Source organism: Ambystoma mexicanum, chromosome 5p (assembly GCF_040938575.1).
Source record: "Ambystoma mexicanum isolate Mex_15411 chromosome 5p, UKY_AmexF1_1, whole genome shotgun sequence".
Taxonomy (NCBI): Eukaryota; Metazoa; Chordata; class Amphibia; order Caudata; family Ambystomatidae; genus Ambystoma; species Ambystoma mexicanum.
In genome coordinates, this window is record NC_090930.1 from 522,862,714 (window position 1) to 522,879,976 (window position 17,263).

The 17,263-nt window shown below is 42.6% G+C and overlaps 1 protein-coding gene across 1 annotated transcript in view; it reads left to right on the forward strand.

Annotated features, from left to right (window-relative positions):
* LOC138481058 (connector enhancer of kinase suppressor of ras 2-like) overlaps positions 1-17,263 on the forward strand; it is a 2,957,912-nt gene that overhangs the window by 1,059,311 nt on the left and 1,881,338 nt on the right. Inside the window, exon 3 of the mRNA XM_069612924.1 lies at positions 4,643-4,845. Within this exon, the coding sequence (XP_069469025.1) occupies positions 4,643-4,845 (203 nt within the window). The remainder of the gene's footprint in view (positions 1-4,642; positions 4,846-17,263) is intronic.

Genomic DNA, 17,263 nt, shown 5'->3' on the forward strand with positions numbered 1-17,263 from the left:
CTCAAATTATAAAACACAACATCACTTTTAAACTGCGAAATTTTTACATTTTTAAAAAGGCTTGCTGCAGAGATAAAAGTCTTTAAAGTTTATTTATTAAATAGTCTTTGGAAGCAAATGGCAATCCTTTGTCCATCACTGGACCATTTTGTTTCTCTTCAGCTGCCACCAACTGTCATTTCCTTCAGAGCAAGGTGGGGGATATCCAACTCAATTAAAGGTTTATTGCCCCTCCCCACTTCAAACTTCCTTGCCCTTTTAGAGCTTGCAAACTCCAGCCCAGGTAGTTTAAAAACGTTTATTTTCTTATTTTGGGTCCGGAATTAAAACAAACTAGTGGAATAAAATAGCCCATGTGTGTATTATCACCAGCAACAAAGCCCCTTCACATTGCTACATAAGGCAAGCCTTCATTCAACAGATTACTTTTAAACAGGCATTTTTCTCCTTCAGTTTGCAAAACCCATTTTAATACACATGTGGTGAAAAGCAGGAATTTCATTTTAAATTCGGTTTTGCATCTCCCTCAGATTCCCACACTGTCCTGCAGCTATAGTTATTTTCTTGAATGCAGGAGTTTGGTCTGAAGCACAGATGCATTGAAGCTGACATGGCTCAGATAGCTGGAGTTCCTTTGAACCACTGAGCTTTGATACTTTTGTAAAGAAATGAACGCGTTTCCCTGTGTGGGAAAAGTGAAGCGCCTTGTTGATATTTCTCAGAGTTGGCTTGACAGGGCCTGTCATTCAGAAATCATGCTTGGTTTTGCTGAAGCATAATGGGGATGTGAATGTGCATGGCAGGGCCTTATTAATCATAGTGCTTTAAGGAAGAGCAGATAAAAATAGCTTCAGCAGCATTATTTTAAAGGTGAAAAGCTTCCTTTTCAATGGGGACTTTGGGATTGCAGCAAGGCAACACTGATTTTTCACTTTATTCCATTTGTATATGTAAGAACACACTGGCAAGCTCCCTTAGTGTGTCCCCTTGTTCCACTTATACGTCTTTATTTTTTCAGGCCTCACATTATCTATAATATAGCTTTCACGCCCCGACTGGGGGGTGGACATGAGGATTAACAGCTCGCCAGCCTGAGCTTTGGTAGGCCTGAGCGAAGTGAAGCCCTCAGCTGGGGCTTTGGGCCATTAAATCCCATGTCCGCTCCCTCCCTCCAGCTGGGGCATGAAAGCCATTTGCACCCTGGGAATAACCGGGGTGTGGATAGTTTTTTTTTTTTCATCCAACGGGAGATGAGCACTGCGAGAGCCCCTCTGCGGTCAGAGAAAAAAAAATGCCCACCGCCATTGAAATGGAAAAGGGACTAGGGCTCTGGTGCCGCATGTAAGTTGTGGTGGGGGGAAGGGGAATTGGGGTTTTCTAACGTGGGGAGGCAACAGGGAGACACTCCCTGTTTCATCCCCATGTTAACAAAATAATAAAAAAGGAAAAAAGAGCCAACCGGGAAGAGCCTCAAGTGGCTGAAACAGCAGATAGGGATTGTGTATTCTCGCCTGTTGTTCCAGCCACCTGATTGGCTGAGCGCCCTTCCCCGGAAGTGAATATATTTGTTAGACTCCATTGAGTTTTTATTTCAGGAATATGCTGAAAACACTGAGCACAATCTGGCAGCTTCTGACGGATGACCAAAGAAAATGTGAGGTGTGCCGCGAAACTGCACATCACGCCATTCACTACAGCAGAATGGAGCTGTGCCTTCATGAGCATGAATTGATGCTGGGGCATCGAGTAACAGGTTTTGAAAATGCAGGGAACCTTACAGAAGAAACTCAAGTCATAGAAGACAAAAAGAAAAGTAGAATTTGGGATGATGCATAAGAATTCTACCCACCACATGCATCAGACATTTCTGACCTGAGTTGTTAAGTAGAAGCAGAGACTTTGATGCTGAAAAAGTATTGCTGGGCCCATCCATGCTGCTGCACCTCCATTTCTGCTCAGGTTTGTTACACCTTTGTGTATCTTGCAGGTTGTTTCACAATAACTTGTGATTTATGGCTAACCATCTTATGTTGTAAGGATGGTCAATGCATTTCCTACTGTTGTTACTCATGCGCCTACCCAGTGCATTGTATATTCATTGTATATAGAAACCTGAATTACTATTTCACATCACCCTATCTCAATAGTCCTATAACATTTGTATTTGTATTTTATTTGTATTTTATTTATTTGTATAGCGCAAACCAGGCCCGGAGGCTACCGGGCGCATATCTTAGAAACAGTAGTTAGATAACAGTATGACATTTCAGGTAACATTTAAATTGAACATAGTAATCAAACACATTGGTAGTTTGGACAGAAATACATAGGTCATCAAGTTTTCAGAGTGCAGCTTGGTCATCAGTTGTGACTACCCAGCGTTTGGCTTTGTGTTTGAATAGATTCAGGAAAGGAAGGTTTGTGATAGTAAGAGGGACAGAGTTCCACAATTTAGCTGCCAGACCTGAATATTAATATGTTAATAATATTGATCCCGGTTCTGTGGTCTCATGCTATTAATTAGATGTATACTGAAGACCTACTTGCTGAGGATGGTGATTCTTAAGCATTTGTCCAGCTGATCAGTTGACATATTCTGGTGAGACAGTTATAACGCCAGATCTCTGTGCCAACCAAAGAGTTCCGAATTGGAAGAGTTTGTTTTCTATGAGCTACTGCAGAGCCGTCATTCACTTGGAGAAGTGCTCAGATTGTTTTTAGCCAAATACGAAGCAAGCAGTATGGTCATGCCCATGCTATAATGTACTTTTTGTAGGAGGGGTGCTTCAGAGCCTGGACTACAGGTGGTTGAGGGGTTCTACGTTATTTCGCCACAGTATTTTTCATCGCAGGTTTTTTCATCGCCGTTTTTTTCTCGAAAAACTCATCATTTTTTTTTTGGGGGGGTTACCCTCACAAGCCCCCCTTTTTTTATTCCCTCACACCCACAACCATATATTTAATTTTTTAACCCCCCCCAAAAAAAAGATGATTTTTTTTAAAAATAAAAACGGCGATGAAAAAACACGTGATGAAAAATACTGCGGTGAAATGCGTGTATACCGGTTGAGGGATATGAGACAAGCTATGACTGCTGCTCTGATCAATGTTCTATCCTATTATGAATAGTAAACATGGGGCGGGCTAAGGCATGATGCGGCTCTGCCTCATAGATGAAAAGGATGAAAGGGGGCATAGCTGGTAAAGCCCATATTTGGGACGATGCATGAAAGATATTTGCGATATGTGATATTAAAGATATCAGCTATTAGATGCTTCTAATATTAATAAATACATGTCGCCTGATAACCTGGCTGATTTCAAGCCGATTTCATGATTGTGTTTTGCAAATGTACCATGCTATTGACAAACAGTTTTCCCCTTTGGTTTATTTTTACTTTTCATCTTGATCTAGAGTATGAGTTCAATGTCATACCCATTGGGATATTAAAGAAACAGTTCATGGAATTATTTGCACCGAAAAACGGGGATTTTGTGCCATTCTGCCTGCAAATCCCTGGTTAACAAATCAGGATTTGCGGGCAGAATGGCGCACAAATCCCCTTTTTCAGCGCAAATGATTCCATGAATCAGCCCCTAAGTGCATTTTGGATGTTTCGTTGTCCTGTTTTGTGATTTGAATAATTCTTTAATAAAAAGATTTAATACAAAATAAAAAATATGCTAATGATATTAATTACAAGGTAATGTTTATCTCTCTGGAGTGGCTTACCTCAGTACTGGACACAAAACAACATAGGTGGCCCACTACTAATGTTAGTTACTAATGGTCACCAAGCATGAAATATATTTTGCGGTGAGGATATCCGATGAGTTCAGTTTAGTAAGGAGGAATTTAGGAACAGTGAAAGAGGAGTACTTTGTGGAAAAATATGTCTACCTTATTCACACTTTGCACAGTTTCTACCATATTTTCCCACAAAGTACTCCCCTTTCACTGTTCCTAAATTCCTCCCTACTAAACTGAACTCATCAGATAGCCTCACCCCAAAATCTATTTAATTTTCGGTGACCTTCCCCTACTCTTCATGACTTGTGCTCCCCCAGATTGAGTAGACAGTTGTGGCAGGAGTGGATTCTCTCATGCCAAGTTATTTGTAGAGTTTTGCAATGAGACAGATAACTGAACCCTCCATATTTTGCCCATATCGCTCTTTTACCATGGCTTAAAAGTCATTTTAATCAGAATGTGCTACTGCGCGCTTTGTATTGTCCAAGCAGTGTCACAAGGGATATCTGTAATTTGACAAGCAATGCATTCTGTTTCCTTTCCAAGTACAAGGGGCAATTAGCCGTGGACGAGCTGATTTTAATTCTTCAAATATTGAAGAGTCTGGATGGGTGGAGAGATATGGGAATAGGCAGTCTGGTTTTATTGATGGGAGCCACATGAGACCTGCCTAAGTGAATATTCTTGTAGAGTGCCATGCAGAGTCCATTGCATAAGTCCATTAATGGTATTAATGCATCATCTCGATTACCTTGCATGTTTTCTATAATAAATCACCTTGGATGTAATCTGTCATGATGTTTCCAACTCCCGCCGGTCTGCTTGAATTGAAAGGGAATAATGCTGTTCCGAGTTGAAGAATGATCGTTTTGTGTCGTTTTATGATTTCAGAATTATGGTTTGGAGACCGAAAATCTGCGAACGCTCTCTCATAAGCTGAACGCCTCGGCCAAAAATCTACAAAACTTTATAACGGGTAGACGGAGGAGTGGCCACTATGATGGCAGAGCCTCCAGACGACTGCCAAATGACTTTCTTACCTCTGTGGTTGACCTCATTGGTGCTGCCAAGAATTTACTGGCCTGGTTGGACAGGTAATTTACAAGCATTTGTTATTTGAATTATGCACCATGCAAATCTTGTTGTGTGTACGGTTAACTCCCTTTTTCTCTTCAACTCCTTCCACAACGCTTCTGCTTTTTAAACCCAGAAATCCATACGGGTGTCTTGATTTTTCTAAATGCTGTAGCTTCCTACAATGATTTAATCCTAATGGAATATGGACGTCATAATCCATTACTATGACCTCACAGCCGGGAAATATGGCCTCTTTGGCTCTCTGATGCATGGGGATTGAATGAGGGTGACATTAGAAGTAGGTGTGGGAGGGTTTCACGACCTCAGGTACTTATTTTTGGCCGAGGTTGTCTATGAGTCCCTCTCGTGCCTCTCGTCTACCTTTTTCACACCCTGTTCATCTGGTCAATGGGGACAGTACTGTGCGCTGCACTGGAATGCTCAAGTGGCATGCACAAAATTAATGTTTACCTATTTTTTTAAATCTACATTAGGGTTCGTTTTAGCTCAGTGTTTGAGTGACATCATGGGCAAATCTATAATCACTCTGGGGCGGGGGATCGGTTCGCCACTGATATACCACCTTTGTATAGGTGGTGTCTCCTTCAACACCCAAGTCCTGAACTCTGCCTGCTCCCCTCTTGCCCTTGAGTTATACTCTTCCATGCCCCAATTCCCTCTAAACCTACCACGCCGGTGCACCTCGCTGTAGACCATCTCCAAATCAACTATGAATCCTGTTCCCTCTGCGCAAGCTACCTTCTCTGCATTCTTGTCATGCCGTGACACTTTGCAGGGGGCTCCGAATACTACCCATCACCCGCACTGAGACAATACATCTGTAACTTATGTCAGACCACTGTCATGTGGGACAATATAGTGTATTGATGTGTTCGTCTGAAAAAAGACAGCATCGCAGAGATCGCATCTCCAAAAGCAAGGCATCCCACAGCATTGGATCCTGGACAGAGAATCTTCTTTCTGGTTTTTGTTTGTAGTTGTAGCGTGGAGTCTACATTTGCTTTAAATGGGCTAAACCAAGATTTCTGCTGTGCAGATAAGGCCAGAATTTGGCTTCTAAATAGCGCATAATACAACTGTAATCCTCATTACGAGTTTGGCAGTGCTGTAAAAATGTTGCAGTATGCCCGGTTGACTCTTTTTGGTGGTAAGAGATTAACAGTCTCGTTTGCTGCACTGCCTAACTTCGAGCTTGTCGGTGAAGTGGAGGAGATCCAACCAGCATGTTCCCGGAGGGCTTTCCTCCACCTTCTCACTTAAAAGTGGAGGGTTTACCAAAGGACAGAATTAGCACCTGTAGTAAATCCTCTGAATCCCTCACGGAGTCCTGGGGGCTCTAAGAATGGGGACTGACTCTGCCGGAGTCCTGGGGGCTCTAAGAATGGGGACTGACTCTGCTGGAGTCCTGGGGGCTCTAAGAATGGGGACTGACTCTGCCGGAGTCCTGGGGGCTCTAAGAATGGGGACTGACTCTGCCGGAGTCCTGGGGGTTCTAAGAATGGGGACTAACTCTGCCGTGCCGCTAGCCCTAATCTCTTGGATTCTGCCGTTTGCAAGTGGCAGTTTAAGATGCATGAGTGTGGAATAACGCAAACTCATAATGATTTCCTTTGTGGGCAAGTGAACTCGAGTCACAAAACTGTAAAGGCAATATAGCAGGTAATACGAATGCAAGGCAGATCACTTCAAAAGCGAGTGATGGAATCTCGCTCTCTGAGACACTCACAAGTCGCACTGCCCCATTTTGCACCCACTCCAATTATTCCAGTTTGTCAGCTGGAGCACCAATGTAAATTTCATTAGCACAATGACGCTCAGAACTAATAACAGATCCAACAACAACCTGGTGTTGGTCTGACCGAATAAAAAGGAGCCACACATTGCGGTTGACAGAGCCTAAACTTAACTTAGGCCAGGAGGATAGCTTAGGGGCAATGTGTTTGTCTTGGAAGCAATACCACGCAAAGAAACACAGGTTTCAATCCCGGTCCTGCACTTACAGACTGCTTGTCGATATTAAGTGTATAATAAAAAATACATTAATTATTATTGCTTGTTTATTTTTAAAAAGCACATTTTGCCACTGTTTCAATTTGAGCATTTATTCTCAAAACAGAGTATCAAGGATGTTGTACCTTTTCACTGATGAGGCCCAACAAAGCCGAAACATGTTTGGGATGCTATGGTCTCGTGCAGAAGGGATGTGACCAAGCAGTTCGTACTGGACTGACCCATTTGGGGTGGGCCCAAGCCTGATTTTCATATGGTCTTTCCCCTTTTGTAATGTCTTCTCAGGTGAGGAACGCTGGTCTGGAGGGTTGCCCAGAGTAATGCCAGAGGTTCATATTAATTTGAAACCTTCCAGCCATCACCTCCTTAGTTTTGCTTTACCTTTCCATCATACAGAACATTTTATGCAAAAGCCCCTGATGGAGCGTCCAAAAAGATTAGTTTCCATAAGAAGTAACTATGTCTAACAGTAGAACTTCAGTCTTGGCAGAATTAAGTGTCAGGCCCCTATGTCTCGTCTAGTTGCTCACCTCGTCCCCTCCACTGGACACTCTGGGAAAACACTGACCAGAGCCACGGGCAAGCAAATCAAGCTGTGTGTCACCTGCACGATCGCCCATTTACATGGACTATTCTGTTGCATCAATGCCTTTTCAATCTTCCTCCCTTGAGCTGGTTTGTTCTGCTGCTTACAATTGTTCCAGGAAAACCCACCAATAGAAGTTATATTAGCCATGTGGATGGGAGGATTATTCAAGGGATAGCTTGTATCCGCTCAAGCTCTAATGAAGCCAATCATTGTTGCCTTCTCAATGAGTTCACATTTCTTCAATGAATTGGCATGAGGAGAGCAATACTTGGGATTATACCTTAAGTCTCTCAGTTGAGCGTCCAAGGGGGCTCATTGTGAAAATGGATGGTCAGGAAAAAAGTGTCAGAAACGGAATTACTGTCATTTTTACCAGACTGTTATACTACAAGCTGTATCTTTATGTGGAGGGCATACCAACGGCTCTTTGCAGGTGGTATTAAAACGGGAGGAATTACTGTGGAATTAGCACCCAGGTAATACTTCCAAACTCCCCATGGAATCCTACGGACTTTGTATTTGGGATTTACCAACGCCATTCTGCGCCTTGGAATCGGACGGATTTTGCCTGATTACAAGTGTCAGTAACCATAATCAAGTTTGGCAATAATTCCTCCAGAACACATAATGAGCGCCAGCGTCATACTTATAACGTTTCATTCTTGAACATCATTTCAGTTTATGGCCCATATTCATACTCTGGTCTTAGGAATGCTTTTCTGTTATGGGCAGGTTTTAGTGCAGGGACCCTTCTCATCCTCTATACGTCCTGGCCGATTTTTGGGCACTAGGCACATTGCACAAAGATCGGTAAACAAAGGTCACTGTTGAACCTCAGGAGGAAGAAACTTTGGAACTGTGGATGAAGAAAAAGCAAAACAGTTCAATAGACATTCAAGAAGCATTGCAACACAAAGAGTGGCATAACACAACACGTGGTGTACCCACTGCCAGCCATTTGGATGGGCCCCCTCCCCCAAGTTTGACAACAAAGCATGGGGGGTGCCACACTCAGTGCCGGCCTGGACCACCACGCATGCACAATGTGCATGATGATCATGCTGCTGCAGTGACACACTGCACAAGGTGAAAGATGCAATTTTTTGTTTTGATGAACCTTAAATCTGTCACCTAGCGTAAAAACAAGGGGGCTGTGCCTAGCTTCTGAGTCCTAACACCCAAATGTACCAGTCAACCCTGTGTGTGGCCAGTAAAGTTACACACAGTAATGATTCCATAAAAAATGTTCATGCAGGCTCTGTCAGTATATGCTTGTATCCCCATGTACGAACATTCTCTCATTGGCTTTGCACTCAATGGCATTAAACATGTACTGCCACAGGAAGACAACATAGTATTGCTGCTGCACAAATGCTTGCCTAACCTCTGCCCCATCGTGCAAGAATACTCCTCATGTTAACTTTGCCCTCAACACCAGTAAAACATGCAATGTTACAATAAGGAACCCTTTCCTTGTTTGGCTGCAGAAATGCCTCAACCACTACCCACCATGTAACAACACACATCATGTTGACTTTGTCATTAGCACCAGTAAAACATGGCATTGTAAGAACACATTTACTTGCTGACTGCACAAGTGCCCCCACTCATCCCATGTAAGAACACACATCATATTGGCCTTGCCCCTTATGTGAATATAAAATGCCAGTCTAACCACATAATAACTTATGCTTACTTAACCATAGATGCCCAGAAAAAGATGCCATGCCACTTTAAGAAATAGCTAGACTGCCTGAAATAAAATAAAATACCAGACTGAACATGTAATAAAACAGATCACACTTGCTTTATCACAGATTCCCAGTACAACATGGCATGCCACAGTAAGACATTTCTAAGCTGGCTGCACCCAAGTGCTAGTCTAGTGATGCAAAATGTCCAGTCTGCCTGCCCCAGTTGTGCCATAAACCCCCGAATCCAAACTCTCCTCCATCTAATACCATTTATCAAGTTGGCTTTGCCCAAAAATAGCAGTAAAATATGTAAGAAAATGTTCCAATGCCCCTTGCCCGGGCCCCAGTCTTGAACGCACACATTCACACCCATTCACCCACCAGCCACCCACACAGGTTGAAGGAGGTGTAAAGATTTCCCATACAGAGTGACTGAGCATTGCATGAGCCCACCCCTGAGAACATCTTTTGATTAATGGGTTAAAATGGTGCATTACAGAGCACACTTTTTGTGAAAATTGTTTAAGAAGCCAGACAGTTTGCAATTGGTTTTGTAGGTTACTCCAATCCAAACACCCAATAGATGCAATTCACCAACAGTCCACAGGAGCCTTTCCCAACACATTTTCATAATGCCTTTACCCACAACCTATGCCAGTATGTATGCCAGTATAGAACCATTTTAAAGCTAGCTGTGCCTATACATGTCCATGATGGCTGCAGAAATACATGCCAGAATTCCCATAGAAGAACATACTCATGTTCGCATTGCACATAATGCCAGTAATGATACTATAAGAGAACATGTCAAGCCTGGCTCTGTCAATATATGGCAGTGTCCCCATGTAGGAGAATACACCAGTTGGTTTTGCCATTCAAAAGGCCACGCCACAATAAAATATTTAGTCCAAACTGGCTGCACCAAAAGGCCAGTCTGGCCACATAAAACTTATCATGCTTACTTTATTACAAAAGCTAATAAAGACATGCCATGACACTGTAAATAATAGCTAGACTGGCTGAATTAAAATGCTTGCCTAGCCGCATAACACATATCATACTTGCTTTAACATAGATGCCAAGTATAAAATGCCATGCCACAAATAAGAAATTGCTAGACTGACTGCACCAGAATGCCAGTCTAACCACCTAATAACTTTTATCATGCTGCGTTTTCATAGGTGACCATTGAAAATGTCACGTCACAGTACAAAATGGCTAGAGTGGCTGACCCAAAATGCAAGTCTAGCTATATAGTATCAAATATCATTGTTGCTTTATCATGGATGGAAAATGCAACAGAAGTGAGAGAGAACCCGTGCTTGCCAGTCTCTCACCCCACACCCCACCTTCCAAAATCAATTCCTCAGCAACCGACCCAGAACAAACACACACACACACCCATACACCTGCTCATTCTCTCACACCAGTCATCCATATATCATATGCTCACTCATTCACATATTCATTACATAATACATAAAGCACCCTTGCATGCACGCACAAATACAAATATAAATCATAAACATCCAACACCCATGCACACACTTTCAAAAAAGATTAATTTTTTCGTGCCTGCTGCCCAAATCCATCTTCTCTGAGGGACTCCAGGTCTCCAGCCTGCGTGCTCCACCTGGCCAGACAGAAAACAAGAAGCAGAGAGAGCTTCCTGGTTCCTGCTTGTTGCGGTGGATGGGAGGGAGCCAAAGGCTACCCTCATGCTGCGCTGGAACCAGAACATTTCTTTCTGAAGTCGGAGTGCATGCACTAGGTTCCAGAGACCTTCCAGACACTTTGAATTTCAACCACCAAAGTCACTGGGATGAGGATCTTAATATCCTCTTCATTGGATTGTGTAAACCATACATAAAGGGGCTGTTTCTCTTCCCTTATCCTTAGACCCCAACAAGTGCAAACCAATGATGCAAAATACCAAAATACCAAAATAGATTACCACATCTCTCCAGCCTTATCCTCTCTATATTGATGGCCTGCATCACAATATAATGAAATCAAATCCCTATGTATCCCCATCACAATTGCTTCAGAAAATGGTCTTCACTTCTTCTCATATAAATTACCCTATGTTCCCTTTACCTAACCCACCCATGACCGCCTCTTGAATAAATCTTGACTGGCCAGTTGTGCATTTGTAGTTCTCGTCTTAAGACTCCAGGACCATATGTCTTTTTTAATCACAATCATAGCTGACCAATTTATTGTTTCGTCAAGTCATGGTAGGCTAGCTTTTCCAATAATAAGGTCACTCTGGACATCTCTTTGCCTTCTGATGAATGTATCTATAAAATATATCTAATTTCGGAAGGTTTTGTGGTGAAACGTCTCCTTCTCTAAACCACCCTCACGACAACCTCACCAAAAATAAATGTGTGACAAGAAACAGGCTGTTGTTTATCTGAATATTCTGTCTGATTTAAAATATTAAATCAAAATGAATGGTGCCCCCCTAACTTTATATGCTGGGGAAGTCCCCCAAATATTCCACACAAATACAGGCAGATTGTCTACAGAAAAGAAACACAACCTACCTGCTATTATCTTACTAATGTTTTGATACAAAATGCACACAAAATCTATTTGTATAAAATCACATCTGAAGAACTTTTCTACACACAAATATAGATTATTCTCCTATAAGAAAATTCAAATTATCATTGCATGTCAGCTTGACATTTCAAAGAACCAACATTTGTTTAATATACAATGCACAACGCACTTACATTTCTCTGACATCATCAACAAGTGTTGGCATCAAAGAAAAACATTAGATTCACAAACAACGTTCTCATTCTTTGGCTAATTTTATTCTAAGGGTTGGTCATTAGCACTCTGTGAGCGGGAGCAACCAATCAGGTTGGTCGGATCCTGGGCTGAATCCCACAATCTAAGGCCACGTTCTGAGCAACCTACTGGTTGCTTCTCTTGCCCTTCCATCTTCCCTCACCCTCCCTTTGCTTAACATCATTTCCCCCGTCCCTCCCACCCCCACTTACGTGACGGCTGTGGTGGTGGTAGCGCGCCACTGTTACTCCATATTCCTTCTTCCTGCCACCATGGAAATGGAAGAGGGGCTCTGCTTGGAGCCTCATCTTCCAGGTCCATGGCGGCCATCTCTACACCGTCTTTTCTATGAATGAGCTGGATGCTGCCAGGGGTCCCCTTAATTCATAGAAAAAACACCGCTCCCAGCACCCCGGGTTACCGGATTGGCAACGTGGGGTGCTAATGGCGTTAATAACGCATTGCACGGTCTACACCCGGGGGTAACATCTGGTGCCCTCATCAAACACACGCTGCTGGGCCGTCCCCCCGATATAGCCAGTGAAATGGGTTTTTAATGCCATAATGTTGATTTCTAATTTGAACATAAACAGAAAAATACTGGGTAGTGTATGTTAAAGGGTCACACAAGCATGAGAATGCAAATTTTGGAATAGAAAATGGAATCTCCACTTTATGTTTCTTGGCATTAGGAGACTGCTTAATGCAAAGATCTTTCATTTCTGCACAATGCTATTTGGAAAAATGCCATTGCTTTAAATTGACATGATTTTCTTGGGAGTAAAGATGATTAACTAACCTCCATCCTGTTATGCGAGAAGGGTCTAAAGCTCTATTAAGGACATCTATTTTCAGGTAAACTATAGTTTTCATAGGTCAAGAAATCTATCAATGGCTGCAAATCTGGGAATTGCTGTGTACAACATGTCACAAATCCATATATAAATTGCCCATGAAAAAACTCGGGGATTAATGATTATTTAGGCTACTGTAAAGAATAATATGTCCTGTGCGATCGCAACTTCTGGTGCATCCTATTTTAAATATACTTCCACAAATATTCTCTTACAGGCGCTGCATTTCATGGCACAGCTTGTAAAGGATCTCCCGCTTGTTCTTGTGTCCTATATCTAAATGCACAGGGGTTATTTTACTTACTCTTGGTTTCTCTTTCAAAGGCCCAGGACAGGTAAGAACATCAGCAGATTCAGGCAGCTCTGCCAAGTAAGCTATGCTTCCAGTCCATGCCCTGCTTTCAAAATGCCTCTCAGAAAATCTGGTTCTGTCTTGTGAAAAGTTTCTGAATTTGTCTGACTGTAAAAATGGCCGTTCTAAGGAGGATTCCATCAGGTACATCCAGATGCAACCCAATCAGCACTGTCGGACATGCTTCCTTCCTCTGCAGTTTTCTCCAAGAACACTCCCAATTTTCTTTGTGTTTGTCCTTAAATTTGATAATCTCCATGACACTACTTTTTCTGATTGGCACGGGGCCTACAAGGAGTTCTCTTTGGATACTAAGGGCCCCATTACAAGGTTGGCAGAAACAATCCGGCGGGATGCCACCAACCCCGTAACACCAACTCCAGCGCCTGACTTCCCGGTGCCACCAGGACATTACATGTCCCAGCAGCGCTTGAAGTCAGGTGCTGTATTTTGTAACACCTCATTCCCATAGAGTCCCGTCAGACTCTATGGGAGTGGGGAGACGGAAGCACTGGCACCATTGATAATGGTCCTGGTGTTTCCGTGAAAAGTCTGCCTACCGGGGCTGCTGCACCCGGTGGGTCAGACTCGTAGTGTGGTGGTCGGGAAACAAGGGTGCCGGTAATCTTACCGGCACCCTTGTTTCCGGAACGCCACACTCGTAGTGAGGCCCTAAGACTCTCAAATATCCTCCCTTTTATTTTGATGGGTCCTTTCTATTTTGCCATGCAACAAGGGGGCCAAGGTTCCTGTCTCCCCTCCAGAATATTGATCAAAATGAATTTAAATATTTATTTCCCTTATAATTTCTGGCATGGTCTGCACATTTTTAAGGCCTATATTTGCAGTCATATTGGACATCTGCTGAGGAAAATGTTGTTTTATGATATTAACATTATGGGGATGAAAAACTATGCACAATGCACCTTATTTAGTGCAATGCACTATCCTTGTAATAAATAAACTTCACAGCCCACCTGGTCATAGCAACAAGTGACCACCTCAATGGTGCACGCTGCACTCTAGAAATTCTAAACATGATGATAATAATATGGCAGGGTGGGGCCCATGGTGCGGCTGGCAGGGGGTGCAAGATTGGCCCCACAAGCAGCAAATGTGGCTAAATACTAGAGGAGAGTGGGTGGCAAGAAGGCACTGCTGGTGAGGAACTCATTCAGCTCTCCTTATAACATCACCCATTGCTTTCTTTGCTTCTCAATTCGTTGTGTCTTAATGCAATGCAAAAACAAGATATTTCACATTAAGTGTTCACATTATGAACTGAAATTAGATCAAAACATGACATAGTCAATATCAAAAATGAATACATCAATTTGAAGTAAAGTCATTCTGTGTAAGCGGGTGCAGGTGACTGTTAAGGGCCTCATTACAACCCAGGCGGTAAGTTACCGCCTGGGTCGTACCTTTACCACCATGGCGTAAACTACGTCGGCGCTGTTTACGCTGCCGTAAACCCCTTACCGCCTGGGTCGAATTGAGGCCCTATGTGATGATTGGCCCTCATCTGCAAAGTACTCATTATTCATTATTCTCCTATAGAAGTTTACCTTGCTGGGAAGTTGTTTGTCTGTCATGCATCGTAACAGTCATATCCATTCTGCAAGCATTTGGAGAGGATGTGTTGTTTTGTGGCAAATTGTTTTCACAGTGATGTAGTGCTACTAGGGATCTGGTGAAGACTGAGTAGGAATTCTCATGTTGTTCAGAATTAAATACCATTCAAAACATGTTACGTACGAGAACCCTATCCATGTACTGTGAAACACGTGCACATGTCTAGGGTGCGTCACTGTACATTTCAGAAGCTATCTAGTAAAGAAGTATTTTAAGTGCACACTGCGCTGTGGGAAGAATAGACACCTGAGCAGGAAATCACCAGTCAGGGTGTTGGCTGAATTTGGATCACACCATGTGCCTATCTGTCAGAGCCACAAATAGTATTTCTCTGGTATGCCATATGATTTTACATAAAACACGGCAACATTTCAACATCTGCCATATGTTTACATGAATAAGGTGTCTAAGACAGGAAAACATACCTTCTTTCACTCTTCTTCTTACACCAGATGCTTTCTGCAAGGCAGCCATCCGTTAGAGAACCTATCGCTGTAATATGCTTCTCTCATATGGAAATAGAGGTACAGGTGTTTGCAGCGTTATTGACACAAATTAGTGATGTATTCAGCACTTCCAATTAGGCGGATATCTGCATATCTGTCGGTCTATCCGTACCGGGGCTGGTGAGAAAGGGAGACTAAAAAACAATTAGCCATTGCTGAAATGATAACTCTGTGAAACATCACTATATTAAATAAGGGTGTAAACACAAAAAATGGCCTACAATTACAACTTACTCTTTCCTGACCCTCACATATTTTCAAGTTAAAAAATAAAGCTGAAATATCATTTTCAAAAATAAAGTCTTCATGTGCCGGCGGGGATAATGTTCATTTAAACAGGAGTGTCTTGGCAAACAATGGGATGGCCCGTAACGAGAATATAAAATTCCTTCATTACAAGTAGTGTGTACAATATCAATTGAAAGCAATGGGAGATACTATAAACAAATATATTTAAACATCTTGTTTGTGTTTTTGGGAGTATAATTGCAAGGGCGGTCATTGTAAGGGAAATGCTCTTTTCTGCTTTACTGAGAAGGGAATTATGGGAGACGGGTACTGGCACAGACCCCGCTCACACTTAGTGCCTCATTTTGAGATTGGCAATAAAGGTAAAATCCTGTGGTATATATAAACTCAGAATTCCAATATGATATACTAATGCTTCTAAGGTACAATACAGATGATACCAACAATAACTGTAAACTAAATAGTTTCACACACTGCCAAGTATATCTTGGCAAGAAAACCTTCACAACAGTAGGCATAATCTACCACACTGGTGCCACAAACACTTCAGGCAATTATACTGCATATGTTAAAAAAAAGTGGTTGGTTTGGCTTATGTATTAGTGGGGAGCATATAAAGAACTGCATGCGATAATTATTCATGCAATCACTACATTAGATCAGATGGTATTTTTAAAATAGGTTGCATTTCAAATATAGTTATTTATTGCCACTATACTCACAAGGAGGTTAAAATGTCCAGTATACATTTAGTGAGTGTAAAGAGTATAGGAAATTAAGAAACGCTTATTGCATAATGACTAATGTAGCCTTGAGAAAGCGGTTGGAAGTATGAAAGGCATGGGTTATTTGCCTCTTTTTTTGGGTTATTAATGTATGAAGAGTAGGCACCTGCCCCCTCTGTTGTTCTGCTGTGATATATAATGTTTATGTTACAAGTTTTCACCAGGAGATTTTTGAGCAAGGCCTTTCAGATTTGCATCCCGTGGATCTAATGCAAGGGCTTCAGTGGGGGTGGGGGTGTGGGGACTGAGAGGGGCAACATGCTGGCTTGAACTGCAGCTTGCGGGGTGAGGGCTGGGCAATACACTCCCCTTCACTTTCCGCTCACTCATAGAGCGAGTGAGCGAGCACCTTCTCTCTCTTTCAGGAGATTAGCCAACTCCTGATGCAGCTGCAGTGTTTGCCACGCCTTCTGATTCGGCCGGGCGCAAAATGGGAGAAGGGCATTCTCTCTGGGGCCTGTGTGGACCTAGGGCACCATGCTGACCTGAGGGTCCCAGACCAGCAGGACCTGTAGTACTGTGATCACACAGTGTTGACCTGCAGGTCAGGGCCTCATGACCGTGATCGCACCGGGGACCCGCAGGCCTGAAATGAGAGACAGAGAGACATTCCATTCTTGGAGTCTGCCGCCATTCCGACGCACGTGTGTGCTGCACCTCCTTTTATCAGCATCATATACTTAAGAGGGCCACACCACAGTGGGTGTGTGTAATGTTTTTCAATTACACTGAAAGGGGGGATTTTCATTTTGTTATTTTACTTTTGCACGCTATTGTTTAAGGTGTAAATTCCCAAAATAAGATAGTGGCAACAAATTCATTTTGTGGATTAATATTTGATGTTCGTATAATTGTGTGTAATGTTTTCAAATGCACAAATTAATTTGCATATTGTAAATTGTGCATTCTCGCCAGCTGTTAAACTGTGGTCGTGTAGA